Source organism: Biomphalaria glabrata, chromosome 11, assembly GCF_947242115.1.
Source record: "Biomphalaria glabrata chromosome 11, xgBioGlab47.1, whole genome shotgun sequence".
NCBI classification, from domain to species: Eukaryota; Metazoa; Mollusca; class Gastropoda; family Planorbidae; genus Biomphalaria; species Biomphalaria glabrata.
The window spans coordinates 24,805,667-24,825,508 of record NC_074721.1 but is presented as its reverse complement, the minus strand read 5'-3'; the positions used below and the strand labels follow the sequence as shown (position 1 = coordinate 24,825,508).

At 38.5% G+C, this 19,842-nt stretch overlaps 1 protein-coding gene across 2 annotated transcripts in view; it reads left to right on the top strand.

Moving 5' to 3' along the window:
* The first annotated feature begins 4,893 nt into the window (after positions 1 to 4,893).
* The window catches only part of LOC106071894 (coatomer subunit zeta-1-like), a 30,338-nt gene continuing 15,389 nt past the window's right edge, over positions 4,894 to 19,842 (top strand). Inside the window, exons 1-2 of one of the 2 annotated variants that reach the window (XM_056004149.1) lie at positions 4,894 to 4,981; positions 19,751 to 19,819. In XM_056004149.1, the coding sequence (XP_055860124.1) occupies positions 4,904 to 4,981; positions 19,751 to 19,819 (147 nt within the window). In that variant the 5' untranslated portion in view covers positions 4,894 to 4,903. The remainder of the gene's footprint in view (positions 4,982 to 19,750; positions 19,820 to 19,842) is intronic. The other variant, XM_056004150.1, reaches the window with a different exon arrangement.

The window sequence follows — 19,842 nt, the reverse complement described above, 5'->3', positions numbered from 1 at the left end:
AATTAACCTTGAAGCAAAATTTACAGAATCGAGTATAACAGATCCAAAAGTTATTCTTAATAATGCAAGAATAGTCCATTATTCGGGTTTGGCGTCTATAATTTCAGAATTAAACTTCACACTCGAGTTATTACCCCTCTATTCATCTTTCATCAATCCAATGGAAACTCTATTTTTATTTCCATCTAATCCTTTTGCTTTCGCACAAAACATAAACAACAAACAATAACGTAATATCATATAATATTAGCACATCCTTCCTTTTGAAGTTATTATCACATCCTTCCTTTTAAAGTTCTTAAGAGTGATATCTACCATTTGGGGGCCCTATGCAAAACTGATCGCGCGGGGCCTAGTCTGGGTAGGGATGAGCATAATGTCAATATTATTTTTTTTGAATTAGAAAATAGGCCTACTTTCGTCTTTGCAATAAATTTTTATCAAATGAAAGCTCGCAATGCCACTTTTTATTTATTGGCACCCCAAAATGTCAATTTCGTCTATTCTTAAGGAGATTTGAATAAATTTAAAAAAAGTTCAGGACTTTATCGTATATTTTGCCTTTTCATGAGATTTCCTGGAGGCCCTGGAAAATCAGGAGGTCACGAAAACCCTGTTATTTTATATACGTTATAATGGTTTAATTTAATAATGTACACTTAGAATTAGCGCGTGTCCTATGAAAGCGCGGGGCCCACTGAGACCGCATAGGCTGCAGTGGCCTAAGGCTGGCCCTGTCTAGTAGGAACTTCAACAATTCGTCCACTTCTGGTTGTCTTGACTGGCACAACAAGTTCTCTAGACGTTGGTGTATAACTGTCTGTTTCGTTTGTTCCAACAGTTTGCAGTTCATTGTCTCCATCGGTATCATAGTACCCAGAGATGTCTTCATCGAAACTCTTATTCAAAAAGCGTTGATTTCTTCTGTATGTTTTTCCGTTTGTCTTTATGATGTAAGATCTAGGTGCTGAATTTTTTTTTATGACAACTTCTTTCTGCCATGTTTGACCTAGACGAACTCTGCGACAGAATAATCTTTAGGTAGTCTTGCTTTTGCATAGTATTTCACTTTGCTTTTCATCTGTCGTTCGTTGAGTAATGTCTCTGCATTTTCAGCTACCGATGGTTTCAATAGTTTAGGATCAGTTCGAATGATTCCCTGAGTCTTCTACTCGTCAGCAGTTGTGATTGTGAATACGGCAGTCCACTTATCGGAGTATTTCTATACTCGAGCATAACGAGATATGGATCTTTCCCACTTTTGTATGCTCTGAATCCTTTTGCTTGCGCACAAAACATAAACAACCAACAATGACGTAGTACCATATAATATTAGGACAGAATCTTCTTCATGCAGTGGAAAATTAAGAATTTTTTGCCTATCTTGAATTCTGGTCAAAGCTCTTGCTCCCAATTAATATAGTTCGGAAGAAACTACAAAAGTCTGGACTGCATATATGGAAAGCTGCTAAAGAAATTAGTACCCTTTCATGCTTTCTGCAAAATGATGAGAAACTGACAAAAACCCAATCCATCAAAAAAGCAAAAGAAGGTAGTGAATACTATGGATTCCCTGTAGTCCCTGTGGGAAGCGTGGTCGAGAGGCTAAGTGCGCTTGAACTTGGCTTGTCTTGGCTACCTAGAAGGGGACTCGATGTTCGACACCCGACTCGGGCAGAGTTGCGTTTACTAAAGGCAGAACGGAAAACCAACTCCTAGATTGGACCAAAGCGCTCTGAGCATGCTATAAGCATGAAAGTAACGCTATATAAAAGCTATAGAAAAAAGAAAAGACTTGAGGGGAAGTTGAGTTCTAATGTAGGACTGTCAATAGAACTGCAATTCAAACGTGTTGCGACAGAAGTGCTGGACAGATTTCATATGGAGATGAAGGGCAGATTCCAAAGGCTGGAAAGAAAATTGATACCTTTGGGTTTCTTCTTGAACCAAGACACCTGTTAGATGAAGACCCGCTTATGACAAACTGTGCTACTTTTCCTGTTTGTATGATGTCATTGATGCACGAGCACTTTTCATCAACAAACCAGTAATACAATCACCAATAGACATATTGAGGAAACAGGCTTCATATGGTAATTACGTGTGCTCAAACTTTGCAACCTCCTCCGAATACTGCTAACTCAGGCCACTTCCATTACGTCATGTGAGAGATCATTCTCAAAGCTCAAGTTCATCAAAAGCTATCTCAGGAGCACAATGACACAAGAAAGGCTTATCATGACTTTAATGTCAGTGAAGTCACAAATACTAGAAAGTATCGATGTAGTTGATGTTATAGATGTCTTTGCTGCACAGAATGCACGACGTGAAGCGATATCAATTGAGATTTGTCACTTGTGCATTATTTAACTAATAAACAAAGCTTTTATTCATTAAAATAGTCTTGATTACTTTTTGTTAAGTTTACTGATATACTGAACCAATTTGATTTGGGGCTTATATATTTTTGCGTACATTATTCCATGTCATATGTCGAATGTCAAAATGCAAGGGGCCCCCAAAGAGGTCAATCCCCCCGGGCCCCCAAATCCCTAGTTACGCCCCTGCTAAAAGAACTCACTCGGTGCACCAATGTCTATGAACCCTCGAGAAGCTGCTCGTATAGAAGACATTTTTTAGTCTAACTAGGACGTGTGACGTAAGGGAATTTTTTTCCTTTGACGTCATATGGAGTTCATTCTTTAAATGAAATGCTAAAAGATCTCACTCGGTGCACCAATGTCTATAAACACTCGACAAGCCGCTCGTATAGATGACATTTTTTAGTCTAACTAGGACGTGTGACGTAATGGAATTTTTTTCCTTTGACGTCATATGGAGTTAATTCTTTAAATGAAATGCTAAATGAAATCACTCGGTGCACCAATGTCTATGAACCCTCAACAAGCTGCTCGTATAGATGATATTTTTTAGTCTAACTAGGCCGTGTGACGTAGATGATTTTCTTCCTTTGACGTCATATGGAATAAATTCTTTAAATGCTAAAACAACTCGGTATAGTAATGTTTATTAAACCTCGTAATGTGACTCGCATTTTAAAAAGACATAATAGCTAGATTTAGATCTAGTCTAGATTTTTTTTACACTAGATCTAGATATTTGTTTACACTAGAGCTAGATTTTTTACACTAGATCTTGATTTTTTTTCTTACACGAGCTAGATTTTTAAAACTAGATTTAGATTTAAGTTCTAATTAAAATCATTATAGAATATAGATTTAGAATTTCTTGGTCTAGTTTAGAATGTTTGTTATTTTAAATGTTTCGGATGTTCCTTCAGAGTTGTAGTCCAAACCTCCCGTAGGACGACGGGGGATGGGAGCGGGCAGGGCATGAACCTGGGACCATCGATGAATCCAAACGACAGTCAAGCGCGCAAACCGCACTACCAGACAGCCATGATTTAGACTAGATCAAGATCTATAATTTTAATTTCTAGGCTTAAAGTGTAGATTTTTATTTCTGAAGTCTAGATTGTCAATATGTCAATATTGCAATGTTATAAAATACTCAAACTAATCTAATATTTTAATATTTCATATTGCAATTAGTCTATTAATTAATTATCTAATTGATTGTTGTTTTTATATATACATCTTATCTAAATTACATCTACATTATCCAAAATATATATTTTAGATCTAGATCTAGTAGATATAGATATTGAGAGTGCTAAATTGGTAGTTAAATTTAGGTAGATTTACATCCTCATTCTCGTTCCATTTAGGCCTAAATGAAAATGCTCAATACCAAAAGATTATCTAAAATCGCTCTTCTGACATATTGTACATATCCGGTATTTGTCATTCCGTCATGTGTAGGTATATTATCAATAGTAGGCTATTAGTTTGTAACCAGTTTGTCATTAGATTAAGAGCAATGCCTGGTTAGCGCGCAGGACTGATTGTCTCTACGGTCTCGGTTTCATACCCTGCTCGATGCCATCCACAGTCGACCAGCGAATATGCGGATCCGACAGGGATCCGTCTCTCACGGGGGCCGCCTCTCAGTTTGTGTGGCAACACAAACTCTCTTTGTAATCTTGTTTATATTGAAGAGGTATCATTAAGCTTCAAACCCCATTGAAGGGGGGGGGGGTTAAACCCCCTTTGGCTACGCTCATAGCATTTTGAGTGCGTAATTTGCTTTTTTTATATTGAAGAGATTTATTTTTAGTTTCAAACCCCGCTGAAGGGGGCTTAAACTCAAAAGCTCCTTTGGCTACGCTCATAGCATTTTGAGTTTTTCACTTTTTTTATATTGAAGAGGTATTTTTTTTTAGCTTTAAACCCCGCTGAAGGGGGGGGGGGTTAAACTCAAACCCCCTTTGGCTTCGCTCATAGAATTTAGAGTGCGCAATTTGCTTTTTTTTCATATTGAAGATGTGGTTTTTTAGCTGCAAACCCCGCTAGGCCTATAGAATATGGTGACTGATGAATGGATAGTCATATATTGAAGTGGGGTTTTTTAGATCATAATCTTCCTTAGCTGTGCTCTTGGAATTTGGAGATTGTCGTTTGCATAATTTTTTTTTTATTGTTTCATAGAAGAGGGGGATTTAACTGCAAACCCCCTTTGGCTGCGCTGGGTAAGTGATCGATGGTTAGTATTAAAATCTCACCTAAAATAAACAAAATCATAGCAAAAAATCAGTCAATAAACTCCGACTCCTACCCCCCTCCCCCCGCGGGGGGATTTCATGGTTTCACCCCCCCCCTCCCCCTGCTAAGCCCATGAATATTTATATTTATGTATACCTGTGGTCTATATACTTTATCCAGGCTACCAGTACTAGATCTAGATATAGTTTCCGCGTTTGACAGAAATATATATAGGTCTGTATAATGTTTGACCCCCCCCCCCCCCAAAACCTCTTCAGTTGATGAATTTTAATTTACTGCGAGCCAGCATTGATACAAGAAGACACGTCAAAACAATCAACATGGACGGTGGATTGCTGGTGGGTAGAAAATCTAGATCTGAATTAGATCTATATACAGTTTTAGGAATCTGGATTAGTGACAAGTTCTTTCAAATACTCTAGACTACACTGTAGATCTATTTAATTTTACAGTACAGATCTAGATTAGATGAATGAAGTAGATGACTTAGTTACTAGATCAATAAGTAGATCATCATCATCATCTGTCATCATCATCATGTCCATGATCATGATTGACATGATCATATATTTATATTTAGGGAGGTGAAAATAAAATTTATCTTTGAAAAAACAATTTTTCGTTAGTACATCATTAAAATACTATAAAAGAACTTTCTAATGGTGTATAAATTAAGACTGGGTATGTTTAACATTAAGAAAGTTATGATCTTCTTTGTGCCGTTTTGACCTAACAAAATTGGTTGACATGGAGAAAGTGAAGTGAGAGTGAGAGCTTGTCGCTGGCTCAGCCGGCGAGACACACCCCCAAGGTCAAAAGTTAAAAAATTGGAATTGAGTTTCGTAGACGATAGATGTACTTATTAAATAAGAAATTTGGTAAAACTTTACATCGAAGGACCCTTTTGAAGAGTGTTACGCAAGTGGCAGCACCGCGCTGTCTATCGCTATGGTAATCAGGTCACAAGGTCACTACCGGCTAGACGGTGTCGGTAGTATCATGTAGGCCTAATAGTTCGTGATAGATCTAGTCATTCGCTAATGACATGAAAACTCTGGTCACTCTGGATCTATATTATGTAATAAAAAAAATATTAAAAAGGCTATAAAAAATAAATAAAATGAGAATGAATTAATCTTTATTTTTTTAATTTGTTTTTTTTTTATTGTTTGTGTCACAAATGTATGGTACCGTTATCATATATATGTACGGGTTATAGGCCTATATTTATATATTTTTTCATTTGTAATGTTTTACAGACCTAAATTATTATTTTTTAATTTATTGATTTAATGTAATTTTACTTTAAAATTAAAGTAAACCATAGTCTATGAAGTAAACCAATCATACTGGGTTTCGTATATGTGCAACATATTCTTTATTTTATTTTCAAATTAAATTAAACTTATAAGTACAGATATTTATCTGAAATCCACACATTTTCAATAACAGTAGCTAGATGGGTATACCGCTAGATGTTTATGAAGAGTAGTGTGTAGCCTAACATATGCTCGCCCCTCCTCCTTTCACATTCTGGACTTGGAACCAGACAACGGAGGAGTTACCGGCATTTTAACTAAAATGTAACTGTTTTTTGTTTTTTTTTATATTTAAAGCCGGTAGAGGAGACATATGCTATACAATACAAAGGCTCAGTGCTGATGTAAATGAAATAAGTTGCAGTTGCATTTAAACCGTATAAACGAATATAGATAAAAAAAAAAAAAAGAGATTAAAGCTAAGCCTAAACTAGAAGATGTTCAAATATAAGAATATTTGTGATTCAGTTCTAACGTGTGGCTCTCACTTCTAATGTAATAAAGTAAGCATTAAGTGAATAGGAAACTATGAAAAAAATAATCAGTTGGGAAAGTGAGAAGCAGATAAGCTAACGGAATCTATTAAATTATCTCATGACATGAAACTATATGAGACAACTAAAGAATTGAAAAGATTGAAACTCACACTGGGTTTTGTATCCGAATCAATCAGAAATAAAAAAGGGAAAGCGACGATGCGATGTTCACTGTTGGATAGCTTGATAATAAACTGCCCTAACTAAAACGTGGACACGTAACTTAAGACAAACAAGCCAATCATGCAAATCTGTCGTGGGTTATCCAAATGTGTGTGATTTGACCATTTAAGTGAGGGTTACATGAAAAAACAGCAGGGGGGGGGTGATAGGAAGGGATGGGTGGATGTTGACAGTCTAGCATGTGGCGAGGGAGTTACGCAACATGTCCATCTGTCTTATATGGCCTGCGTGCTCATGATGTATTGTATGTATTGAGTATGTAAACCTACATTTATTACTTTAAAAGATTCATGTATCTTCAACTGTATAGCTTTTAAAAAGAAACATTTTAGATATATAGATAGACAGAGATGAGGCAGAGAGATAAAGGATAGATAGATAGATGGATAGAGAGATAAATAGATAGAGAGAGAGAGAGAGATAAGTTAGACAGAGAGAGGTTAGATAGGTAGAAAGAGGGATAGATAGATAGAGAGAGATAAGTTAGACAGAGAGAGGATAGATAGGTAGAGAGAGAGAGGGATAGATAGAGAAAGGATAGATAGATAGAGAGGGATAGATATATATAGAGAGAGATAAGTTAGACAGAGAGAGGATAGATAAATGGATGCATAGAAAGAGAGATACGTAGATTTTGTTTATTTATCTAGCTAATTATTAGAATAATTAAATAAAAAGTGTGTTTATTTAAATAAGCTATATAAAAATCCCATTTGTATAGTTATTTGAAACATTTTCACCATTTCCTATTTATTTTCTACGCGTGCTTTACTGCCCCGTTGGCGTTGTGTCTTACCATAACCAACGTATAGGATCTCTGTTCTCCGGCGCAATAGTTCTTCTCACGTCTGCTATCAAACTCGATAGACGGTCGGCCATAAAACACGGACATATTGAATGCGAATGTTTGCTCTTTCCCTACGGCTATGTGGCTATCGTCCTCTAATCTTGTCCACTTTTTTAACATATCTATGCCATCCAGTAATTAAGTAATTCCTTGCCACTCCGGTACTGTGTGTGGTACAGAACCACCTTCACATTTATTTTTCTAATTAGACATTAAGCTTTCCATGTGTTGAAATTTAGCATTGTAGAACAGGAAATAAATTGTCTATGACAGTTCAAAGTGTGTATACATTTTTTTGACGCACTCTGTCTGTAGTTTACCCTTACGGCTCAGGCCCCCCCCCCACACACACACCTGTCTCGATACTAAAAAACTGTTGTGCATTCTTCTGTTTTAATACAGCAACTAGACTGACTGTATAGGTGTCGTAGGATCTGGACGATTTTTTCTGGGATGCCGTATTCTCTAGCTATTTTCCATACTGATTCTCGGTGGACACTATCAAACGCTTTCTTGAAGTCTACGAAACTGATCGTTAGCCATTATTGGTTCTCAATACTTTGTTCTATGATATTTCGTAGAACGAAGATCTGCTCTGCACATGTTCTGCCTCTTTGGAAGCCTGCTTGTTCTTCTCTGAGCCTCTCATCTACAGACTGATGAAGCCGATAAAGGCACTTTTCTTATTCCATATGCTTGGACAAAGGTATTCAAATGCCCCGTCTTTCACCGTGACTGAGCAGGGCCTGAGATATCTGCGTTTCACCACCAATATACCCAGCAAATTCAGTTGATTCATAATGCTCTTGCTCGTATTTTTTATTTATTTATTCCAAATCAACGTTTTGACTCGTACGAAGTTGAAGAACTTTCTAATATTCAAACCTTTTATAGTGCAAAGAATTGCAAGCCTATTATTAGATGTACATGGTTGACCATCATCATCTCATCTCTGCCTGTGGTCCCTTATGGGACATAGGCCACCAGCCAGCTTCTTCAAGGCGTCTTGGTTCTGGGCGTGTCTCTCCAACTGTCCCCACGTCTTGCCCATCTGCTTCCAAATTGCGGCGCCATATATTCCTGGGCCGTCCCTATCTTTCTCTTTTTAAGTCTGTTGAGTATGATGGTAGTCAGTCTGTTGTAAATATTATCTTCCTCTTCACTGTCATCCAAGAAACGTACAAGATTTACCAACAGAGATGTCTGCAAGTGAACTTTGACAACTACAGGTATAAACAAATAGTTTGAGAACATCGCGCAGGATGGACAACAGAACAAACTGAGCTTGCTGGTACGAACCTCGCCGATAGCGAAAGAAATGAAGTTGCCATTAAGAAGGGGATGCACAAGAAAGCAGCCCTGTTAGATAGCCCTGAAACAGGAGCATTCAGATACACGAACAGTGGCTAACTTCGGAATCGGCTTACTTAGTAAGATCCGATTGTTCGTGGACTCAAAAAGAAACACAAACTAGTTTTTCATGTGAGTGCATTATTTACATCCTTTGTCTTTCAAGACAGAAGGAGACAGTCGGCAATCTCGTCATGGTGAACAAAATGTCCATTTCTAGCGTACTCGTAATATAAAAATCCAGTTATGGATTTACGGCAGTGCGTCAACCCTGTGCCTATATTTCCGCAAACCTAAGAATATACAAAATACACATTTTTTGCTTGCATATTTAATAATTATAATTATTTTTGAAGTAGAAAAATAAGATTACATACTCTAAAAAAAAAACGAGGGCAGAAAAAAATGTATTTCAATACGTATTTAAAATAAACAAAACAGTTAACACACGATTAGATTTATAATATTATTTTTTTACGTAGGTCTATAATTAATTAATAATATATTAATTAAAATTCCCCAATTAAAAACATAAAATACCATCTAAACATTAATAGTTATTCCAAGAATAATTTGTACAAAAAAATCTAAATCTATATTACATAGATCTACGATTTAACGTACTAAAACAAGAGAGAGAGAGAGAGAGGGCAGTGACCGGGCGCGCTCTGCGCGCGAGCAGGTGAGGTCACGTCAGTACGTCATCATACGTGCGGATAGACAGCTGCCAAATAATTGACCTGAAAAACTAGGGTCCTGCGATGTAAAGTTTTACCAGAAATTTAATAGTAGATCTATAGTAGTTTATTTATTTCGGACATTACATGAATTCGGACATTCGCTGTTTTTTGTGGTCATTAAATAATTATTTTAATATGTATTATAAAACTAGCGCGCTGTATAATGTGCTTGTCCATTTTCCAATGATTCTTCCATTTAGCTGTCTTTTTATGTAAGAAAAACGAATTTCAAATTTGTTAGTCAGGTTGTTGTTTTTTCCTATGTTACCCGGATGACTTTACCTCTTCCTAGAGTCTATACTAATGAGCCTGGCAATATTTATTCTGTTTTTCGAGCTTATTTATTTGATTCATAAGCCAAGTTTTCTAATTCCATACCAAAAAAAAATTAATACGGTGTCCGAATTAAATTACGATTTTCTTACCAAAATTTATTTCGGACAGCCAGTTTTGGACATCAATAAAAATGATCTTATATTATATTTGTTCGTTTGTTGTTGTTCTTTTCAATAGAGAATAAATGGGCAAATGTTTGGAGTGAGCTTGGTACATTGAATGAAGTTAAATGCTTAGATCTAGACCTACTAGATAGATCTAGATTTATATAGAGAGAATATAGAGGATTCAGTTAGGCAAGAATGACTATCGTAACCTATAGGGGCCTACTATACTACAAAAGATCATCTGTATTAGAAATTTATTAAATTAATAAACAAAAAAAAACCACAAACATTCAACACACATCTAATCATGCAAACCCCAAACATTCAACACACATAAAATAAGTCTAAAAGTCGGTGCAGAAATCACTATTCCAGTGACCTAATTTTGGTAGAATAAGTGTGTTCATATTTTAATTTTTTGTGTTCGTATTTATGCATAGTTTGAAAACATCGTAATGATTTCATGTGAGGGGCTATGCCTGGGGATCTTAAAATTTAGTTAATGTTAATATAGAATTAAAATCTGAGTTTATTGATGCCTAAATATAGAGACTGTCCGAAATAAATTATATATGGTGTCCGGAATCAAATAATGTGGGTCAAATGTGTCCGATTTAAATGAAAACACACATCCTCTTTGACCTTAAATATAATAACAAATATAGGTTTGGGGAACAAATATAAGTAGTCATCCTTATTCTCCTTTAACTAAAGAAGATTTTGATATGTCATTTTCTTTTCTATGTCAAACCATTGTAAAATAATGCGCTGTCAAAGTCAAACTTTCAAATTTGGGCCTATAGGTGTCCGAATAGCATAAACTACTCTAGTATTCGTAGTAAATTTCTAGCTTACAATTCTGATTTCATTTATATTTATGAACTTCAGTTGTTTAAAATGTAAATATTGATGAAATAAACAAATTATCGGGTCTAGATCTACAAGAAATGTCAGAGAGGCGGGGACAAAATGGCGGCGTTGTGATGGCAGGAAATAACAAAATATTTAAAAATTGGCATCAAAATCGCCTGAAACAATTTTTTTTCAAATGCGTTTTTAAAAAAATTGCAAGGTAAAAAATCTTTCAAAAGTATCTAGATCTGTAGCTAATAATATCTGCTACAAGATTATAATTTCATTTGTTGGTGACAAACAATATCTTCTAAAAAAAAAAATAAAACCTGAAAAGTCCATTGAGGTCAATGTTATTTTGTTTTTTTTCAAGTGCGATTGATGTTGACAATAGATCGATCTGCAAATTGGTAGGAATATAGCCAGACACATGTACTATTAGCAGGAAAAAAATCAAGAGGGTACGACTTTTCTGTGATGAGTATCAGCAAAAATAAAAAATGTATATACTTTCAATGCAAAATATTTAAATAAATTTTTTTTTTCCAAAAAGTTGTTAACGACAAAAATGTTCTCCATCATCAAAAGTAATCGAATTCACTCTTTTTAGCAATGATATCTTTATATATAGTGAGCATAATCGATTTCAAACAAAGACCTATGTAGCAGTAAGGAAAACTCTTGTCTCAAGTTTTTACGTCATTTTTTGGGCACCGGAAGTTCCGGAATTTAGCCTCCCTATTATATTATTATATATAGTTACAAATAGTAGCTTCTTATATTAGGCACAGCTCATCGAATTCTCCTTTAAGAAACACGTCGCTTTTTTTGTTTATAATTAATTTGTTTTTATGTTTGGAGCTAAAAACGACGTTTCGGGACAGTGCATGTCCAATTTTAGATAAGTTCCTGTATTTTTGTTCTGCTTTTCCACAGCAGATGGCAGTTTTTTAGATTCTCGGTAACCAAGTATGTAAAGCTATTGTTTTAACCTCCCCCGGCAATTCATACCCATATAAGGGATGAAGGCTATATTATTAGCCTGTTTGATCGTAGGCTGATGGATATATCAAAATAAGCTTCCAAACATCTTTAGAAAGACATTCCAATCACATTCATACTGTTAGCTGTTAAGTAAATTTAAAAACGGAGGTGTTTCAACGATAATATTGTAATAATAATGAATTTAACACATTCTCCTATAGTGCACAAGGCAAAATCGTAATAAGAAATATTATTGGGATTAATAAATCTATGATTTTTCAATGAATAAAAGTGACCTAGATCAAGATATCTAGAATATATAATTTATGAATGAAAGAAAAAGTGCAGGCTGCTAATTTGAAGCCAGAGACCATGTCCACTGCAGGTGATCACGCCAGGCGAGCGCTGGTGGTGAGGAGAGGTATACACTAAATGTGTAGTGTTACAACCTATCATACAGGCAGTGGAGGGAAGGGGGAGAGAGTCATGAAAAGACAAAGAAAAGCATCTATGGGAGGGAGGGGATGTTAAGGTGTAACAAAACGAACATCCAAATTATGAAAAGAAGAGGTTCCTTGGATGGGAATTAAAAGAAAGAGACAGAATAGGCCTACATGTAGCCTAGTTGAAAACATCATGTTTATTAAATTGAAATAATTAATTTATAGATCTATAATTTATATAGATTTATTTCTGTTTCTACACATAGATTATATAGGTAGGCATATATAAATAAATAAACTATAAACGATGTATATATAGAAAGGGAGAGAGAGGCAATATACTATAAATACATATTGCAGAAGTGAATCTACTTCTTTTAATACAATCTAAATAATTTTTAATTAACACAGATATAATTTATTAGCAATAACATAGTGGTGTTTCTTAAGGGTGCTCAATGTGCGCTAAAGGAGAAAGCACAAAAACTGCGTTTATTATAGGAGCATGAAGTGACCCAATTTATTTTAAAATAAAATCTTGGCTATGAGCGGTAATTCAAAGAAACACAGCTATATTTTTAGTCCTTTAGTTGCAGAATAAGAATCTGCTTTCAGTTTTTTTGAAAGTTAAACCGTCACCAAATAAAAAAATAAAATAAAAATTTGACCTAGTTCCTGAATACGGTGTGCCTAATATAAGAATCTACTATAGTAGGTTCTTATATTTTGGACACTCCATCGAATTCTCCCCAATGAACGGGTCGCTTTTTTTGTTTGTAATTCATTTGTTTTTATGTTTGGAGCAAAAATCGACATTTCGGGACTGCGCATGTCCAATTTTAGATAAGTTCCGGTAATTTTGTTCAATGAAGGAAAATTTGATGGGGTGTCCAAAATATAAGAGCTTCCTCTAGTACTCTCTAGTTCTCTAGACTAGACTAGATTATTAGGTGGTAGATCTATAGTTCTATACTGTATATAATCTATAGTATATATAGAATCTACTCTAGACTACTAATCTAGATGATAGATCTATATCTATCTATATAGAATAGATCTAGATCCGTCTCGAGACATGATGTTAAACTGCACTCCTCTTTCCTCAGCACTTTTGGAGCTCAAAAGTGACCTACTTCTTTTCTATCATTGTGTCTGCCTCCTCTTTTCCTCAGTCTGCCTTCATTGATCATCACTCTGTCTCCTTATCTCTAAAATCTCACTACGTCCTAGACCAGTCCGTTTGCCGTGGACTGCGATGGGTAAGGAGGGATAAAGAGATCCTGGTGTTTGAGTGGTGGCTATCTGAGGATAAACCACCACAACACAATACTTTGGCTCCAAGTTCCCCTAGACCTGAGGCCCATGATGGCCCGCTCTGGGTCAACCGACTGGTCATGCCGAGCTACCAGCATAGGTCTTCGACCTAGACCTATGTCTGGGCAAGAAACGTCTAATTGATGATAAAAAAGAGGAGGCCTAAAAAAGCTGTGCTACCTGGCCATCATCTCTGGTGGTCAGGTGCACAGAGGAGGGGAAAAGCCTGACAAAGTTGAGCCCTTTTCTTGTCTATAAAGTCTGTAGTGGGAGAGCCCAAGAGTGTGTCTAAGCTACACAAGTCGATGGAACTTCTTGTAGAAGTAGATAGCAAGATACACTCTGATGGGCTTTTACGATGCAGGAGAATCTGTGATCTCCAAGTGGAAGTCATGCCACACAAGAGTTTGAACACCAGCAGAGGTGTTATCAGCTCTAGAGACCTGCTGGAATGTTCCGAGAAGGAAATAGTGGAGGGCATTGAAGGAGTCACCCATGCCCGGCACATTACCAGGCGCAGGGATGGTGAGGAGGTAAAAACCGCCACTATTATCCTCACATTCGGAACTAGGACACCGCCAGAGTATGTGAAGGCAGGATACCTACGATTTCCAGTGAGGCCCTACATACCTAACCCCATGAGGTGCTTCAAGTGCCAGGGTTATGGACACGGCGCGGCAGTCTGCAAGAGGAACACTGTGTGTGCCAGATGTGCTGGAGAGGGTCATGAGGACAAAGGCTGCACAGCCCAGTTCAAATGCCCAAACTGTCACACTGGCCACTCAGCCTACTCCAAGGACTGCCCTGTGTGGAAACAGGAGGTTGCCGTGCAGGAGTACAAGGCAAGAAATGGATGTACCTTCAGCCAGGCGAATTCGGCTGTATTGGCCCTACCCAAGGCCAATTTGGCTTGACAAAGAGAGAAAGACTTCCCCCAAATGGGGTTGTCCTCCTCTCCATCCAAACCCAAGAATAAAAATACCAAGGTTACTGGAATAAAGGGAAACCCCTCAGAGGGCCTCCAAAGGCCAAGCTCCAAGTGGGTCATTTAGAATAAGCCATGGATTCCAGAATTGTACAGTGGAACTGTAGAGGCCTCAAGGCCAATTACAAGGAAATGCAGCTACTGATGGACTCTGAGACTCCTGTAGCTGTCTGCTTACTGGAAACATTTCTGAAGGATAGGATCAGTTTCCGAAGCTACAGTGATTACTCCAGGAATGTTGAGGATGCAGAAAGAGCATCAGGTGGAGTCTGTATCCTTGTGAAGGACAACATCCCCCATGAGAGGGTAGAACTACAGACTACACTACAGGCCGTAGCTAGGATAACCCTACACAAGGTTATCACTTGCTGCAGCCTGTATCTACCACCAGGCACTCCTTTTAAGCCAACGGACATGGAGGACCTATTGAAACAACTCCCTCGGCCCTATATAATCCTTGGGGATTTCAATTCCCATAACACTACGTGGGGATCCAACAACACCGACACAAGAGGTCGTAAGCTGGAGGATATCTTCCTCCAACATGATTTTTGCATACTTAATGATGCATCACCGACCTACTTGCACCCAGGAACTGGATCACTCAAGAGCATTGACCTCACCGTATGCATCCCTGGACTTCTGGACGCCTTTAAATGGTCAGTTAGCAACAATCTATGGGGAAGTGATCACTTCCCAATCATCATTACTAACAATCTCCCCTCATTGAGATGACCTCAGCGGTGGAAACTGAACAAGGCCGATTGGGAACAATTCCTAAAAAGATGCTCCAAGGATATCACAGAAAATATCCTCGATGAACAGAACCCAGCTGATTTTTTTTGCTACCAAGCTACTTGACATTCCCCGGAAAGTTGTCCCCCTAACCTCTGGAAATCCAAAATGACCTAGCAAACCATGGTTTGATACAGCTTGCAAAAGTGCTATTGGCGATAGGAAAAAACGACTGGCTGCATTTATAAAGAATCCTTCCCAGGAAAACCTAAAGCTATTCAGGATAGCTAGAGCAAAGGCTAGACAAACCATACAGACAGCTAAAAGGAATTCCTGGAGAAGTTTTGTTGGCAGTCTGGATGCCAAAACTTCTGCTAGAGCGGTTTGGAAGGCAGTAAGGCGAATCAAAGGGAAAGAATCAAATGCAATAGGGCATTTGAAAAACCAAGGACGAACTGTCACTTCCCCCAGAGAAATAGCTGACTGCCTTGCATCCTCAATAGCAGAAAAGTCATCCACTGCACACTACACGCCAGAGTTTCAAAAAGTCAAAACCAGGGAGGAAAGACACCCCATTGATTTCAGGTCAGAGAACAATGAAGACTACAACAAACCGTTCTCGCTTATGGAACTGAGGGACTCGCTGGACAAGTCACATGACACAGCGCCTGGAGAAGATGAAATCCATTACCAGTTCCTCAAGCACCTTCCCGAACCTTCATTGGTAGTCCTGCTAGGGGTATATAACTGTGTGTGGCAAACAGGCGCTTTCCCAAACAGCTGGAGGATAGCCACAGTTATACCGATACCTAAACCGGGAAGAGACGGCTCTGACCCAGCAAACTATCGACCAATAGCACTAACAAGCTGCATCTGCAAAACCATGGAAAGAATGATTAACAGTAGGCTGGTCTGGTACCTAGAGACCGGAGGATATTCCAGCTACTCAGCGTGGCCCTCCGGTGGAAATGTCCAGGGGTGGAACTGGAAAGGCAAAGAATGAGTAGCGAACCAGGCCTTCTAGCAGGTCTCCCTGGGTGAGTTTTTTTTTTTTTTTATCTCACTCAGGGTGGGGATGGAACAAGTAACCTGCAACCCAGTCCAAAAAGTCCGCCACGCTGTTCCACAAAGGGTGTCGTCATCAGTTCCGGATTGCTGGATTGGCGACCCTCGCACGGAACAGTGGCAGTTACATATTAGGAATATGAGACAAGCTCCCCGCAGTTAGCACTGTCCCTGACACTTATAGCGGGTGACGAAGCTTGGGGACGGTGCGCTGTGTACGCGGCATGGCCGGTCTGGCCCAGTCAATCAATATGGCTGTCTACCGCTGGGTGCCCTCAGACAGGACATGGGATGAAGAATCCCAGTGTCCAGGCCTGGTGGTTGGATAAAAGCCTTTCTAACTACCAACGGGATGAATGGCGCATGTCGGCGCTGATTCCCTACTGGAATAAAGTGATCTCCAACTACCAGTGCGGATTCCAGCAGGGGCGGACAACAACTGACCACCTGGTAAGGCTGGAAGCTTATATTAGAAATTCATTACTCAGAAGAGAACATCTAGTAGCTGTATTCTTCGATATAGAAAAGGTCTATGACACAACCTGGAAACATGGCATTCTACGTGACCTGGAGCTTATGTGGCTTAAGGGACACCTTCCCCGCTTTATGGGGGAATTCCTGAAAGACCAGGAAATGGGTGTACCCCAGGGCATAAGCATTCTGTCAGTCACCTTGTTCAACATTAAAATAAACAGCATCATAAATGCCCTTTCCCCTGGCATAGAGTGCTCTATGTATATTGACGACTTTGTCATTTTTACTTATGGGATTAACATGAACACCTTAGAATGAAAATTATAGTTATGTTTAAACAAAATTCAAAATTGGGCAAACGATAATGGTTTTTAAATTTTCGGACACCAAAACAGTTAGTATGCATTTTTGTAATTTAAGGGGACTCCACCCAGACCCTGAACTATTTATACACAAAAAAAAGATCCCTGTCATGAAAACTACAAAATTTTTAGGCCTCACCCTAGATTCCAAATTTAATTTTCTCCCCCACATTAAGAACTTAAGAAGAAATGCCAAAAGTCATTAAACATACTTAGAGTACTCAGCCATACGGCACGTTTCGTACATCACCTATCCCAAGTCTCCATGTGGAGGCTGGAGAACTCGCCATGGATATAAGAATGAAAAAGCTTGCAATGCAGTATATAGGCAAGCTAAAATCCAACCCCACGAACCCTGCTTTCGACTCCATATTTAACCCCACAGAGGCAGAATTATACAATCGAAGGCCTAACGTCATACAGCCGTTGGGCCTTCAAATGAGAGAACCCATCCAAAATTTAACCCCACCCATTGAACAAATCTCTAAAATAGAAACCCCACAGAATCCTCCTTGGCTAATGAATAAACCCAAATGAAATTTATCCCTCCTTAATTTCAAAAAAGAAAATACAGACCCAAGCATACTACAAGTCCATTTTAGGGAACTGCAGGAGAGCTACGGAGATTGTGGCACCATCTACACAGACGGATCCAAAATTGATGGAAAGGTCGCTTGTGCCTGCTCCTTTTGGAACAAAACAATCGACCTTAGACTCCCCGATGGCTGCTCCATCTTTACGGCCGAATTGCATGCAATATCACTTGCACTTATGGCCGTCAAAGCATCAGAAAGGAGAAAATTTATAATCTGCTCCGACTCCAAATCTGCATTGCAAGCTTTGGGGCGGATGAAGACTGACATTCCATTGGTACATAAGAACCTGAAGCTGTTGGACCAAATAACAGCCGACCATAGGGACGTCACCTTCATCTGGGTCCCCTCCCATGTGGGCATTGAGGGAAATGAAGCCGCAGACAGAGAAGCAAAGAGAGCCCTATATCATGCGGTGTCAGGAACCCAAATTCCCTGCTCGGACCTGAGACAAAGTATTGCCTCTGCCTCCTATCGAGAGTGTCAGAACCGATGGGAGGCTGAGACTCACAATAAACTCAGGCAGATTGTGGCGGATGTCAGGGGATCCAACAACACCGACACAAGAGGTCGTAAGCTGGAGGATATCTTCCTCCAACATGATTTTGCATACTTAATGATGCATCACCGACCTACTTGCACCCAGGAACTGGATCACTCAAGAGCATTGACCTCACTGTATGCGTCCAGGACTTCTGGACGCCTTTAAATGGTCAGTTAGCAACGATCTATGGGGAAGTGATCACTTCCCAATCATCATTACTAACAATCTCCCCTCATTGGGATGACCTCAGTGGTGGAAACTGAACAAGGCCGATTGGGAACAATTCCTAAAAAGATGCTCCGAGGATATCACAGAAAATATCTAAGGGTCTGACAAGGCGTGGTAGCACAACCATGTCCAGATTTAGGATTGGCCACACCTACACCATGCACTCTTTTGTGCTGAAGAAAGAGGAGCCCCCACTTTGTCAGTATTGTGACTTTCGCCTCACCGTGGAACATATCCTCATTAACTGCCCCAGATACCAGGATGTCAGGGAGAAATATTTTAGAGCCACTAATTTAAAAACACTATTCGACAATGTCGACCCTGGGAAGGTGCTGGGCTTTATCCGGGAAGTGGGGTTGTCTACTAAGATCTGGTTTATGAATTTGTGAACATGTACTATTTACATTAGATTTTTACCAAATTATTACATTTTTACTACCTTTACTATTTTAACTGTGAATAGGGTCCATGGAAAAAAATAGTGTTATAGAAACCAGAACAAAAACACAAACACTAAACATTGTCAGAGTAGAGCTCCACAAAGGAGACTTATGAAGCTGTGCAGGGAAAGTCGAACGAATCCTGTGAGGCCGACCACTCAACTTAAACCAATGAAAAGTAACACTTCCTTAATCAGAAGGCAGCATTTAACTTGGGAACGTGGAATGTCTGTACTTTACTAGAACCAGGTAGATGTGCACAAGTTGCCAAGGAAATGGCCAACTACAAACTACAGATCCTGGGAATGAGTGAAGTTCGATGGAACACATTCGGCGAAACAAGACTGCAATCAGGAGAAACCCTTCTGTTCTCTGGAAAGGAAAAAGAAGATGACTTACATGAAATTGGTGTAGCACTACTAGTAAACAAGGAAGACAATATTTGACTTTCATGGTCTTTGAGCCTTGCTTTAATAAACTTTAAAAATTTGACATTTAAATAACATAGAGTTCTTAGCACAAAAAAAAAATCACTTAAAAAACTAATGAAAAAGGGGGGGGAGGGAGGAGGACCCTTTATTTAAACAAATCATTAGGGAAAATTTATAAAAGCTTGTTTTATTAAATATTTTATTGGGGAATGAAATTTTTTTAAATGCCTTCTTTTCAGGAACCTTCACCTTATTCTATCAAAGCAATAACAATTCTTGACAATGATGGAAACAGATTGTTGGCAAAGGTAAAATCTGCTGTTTATTAATT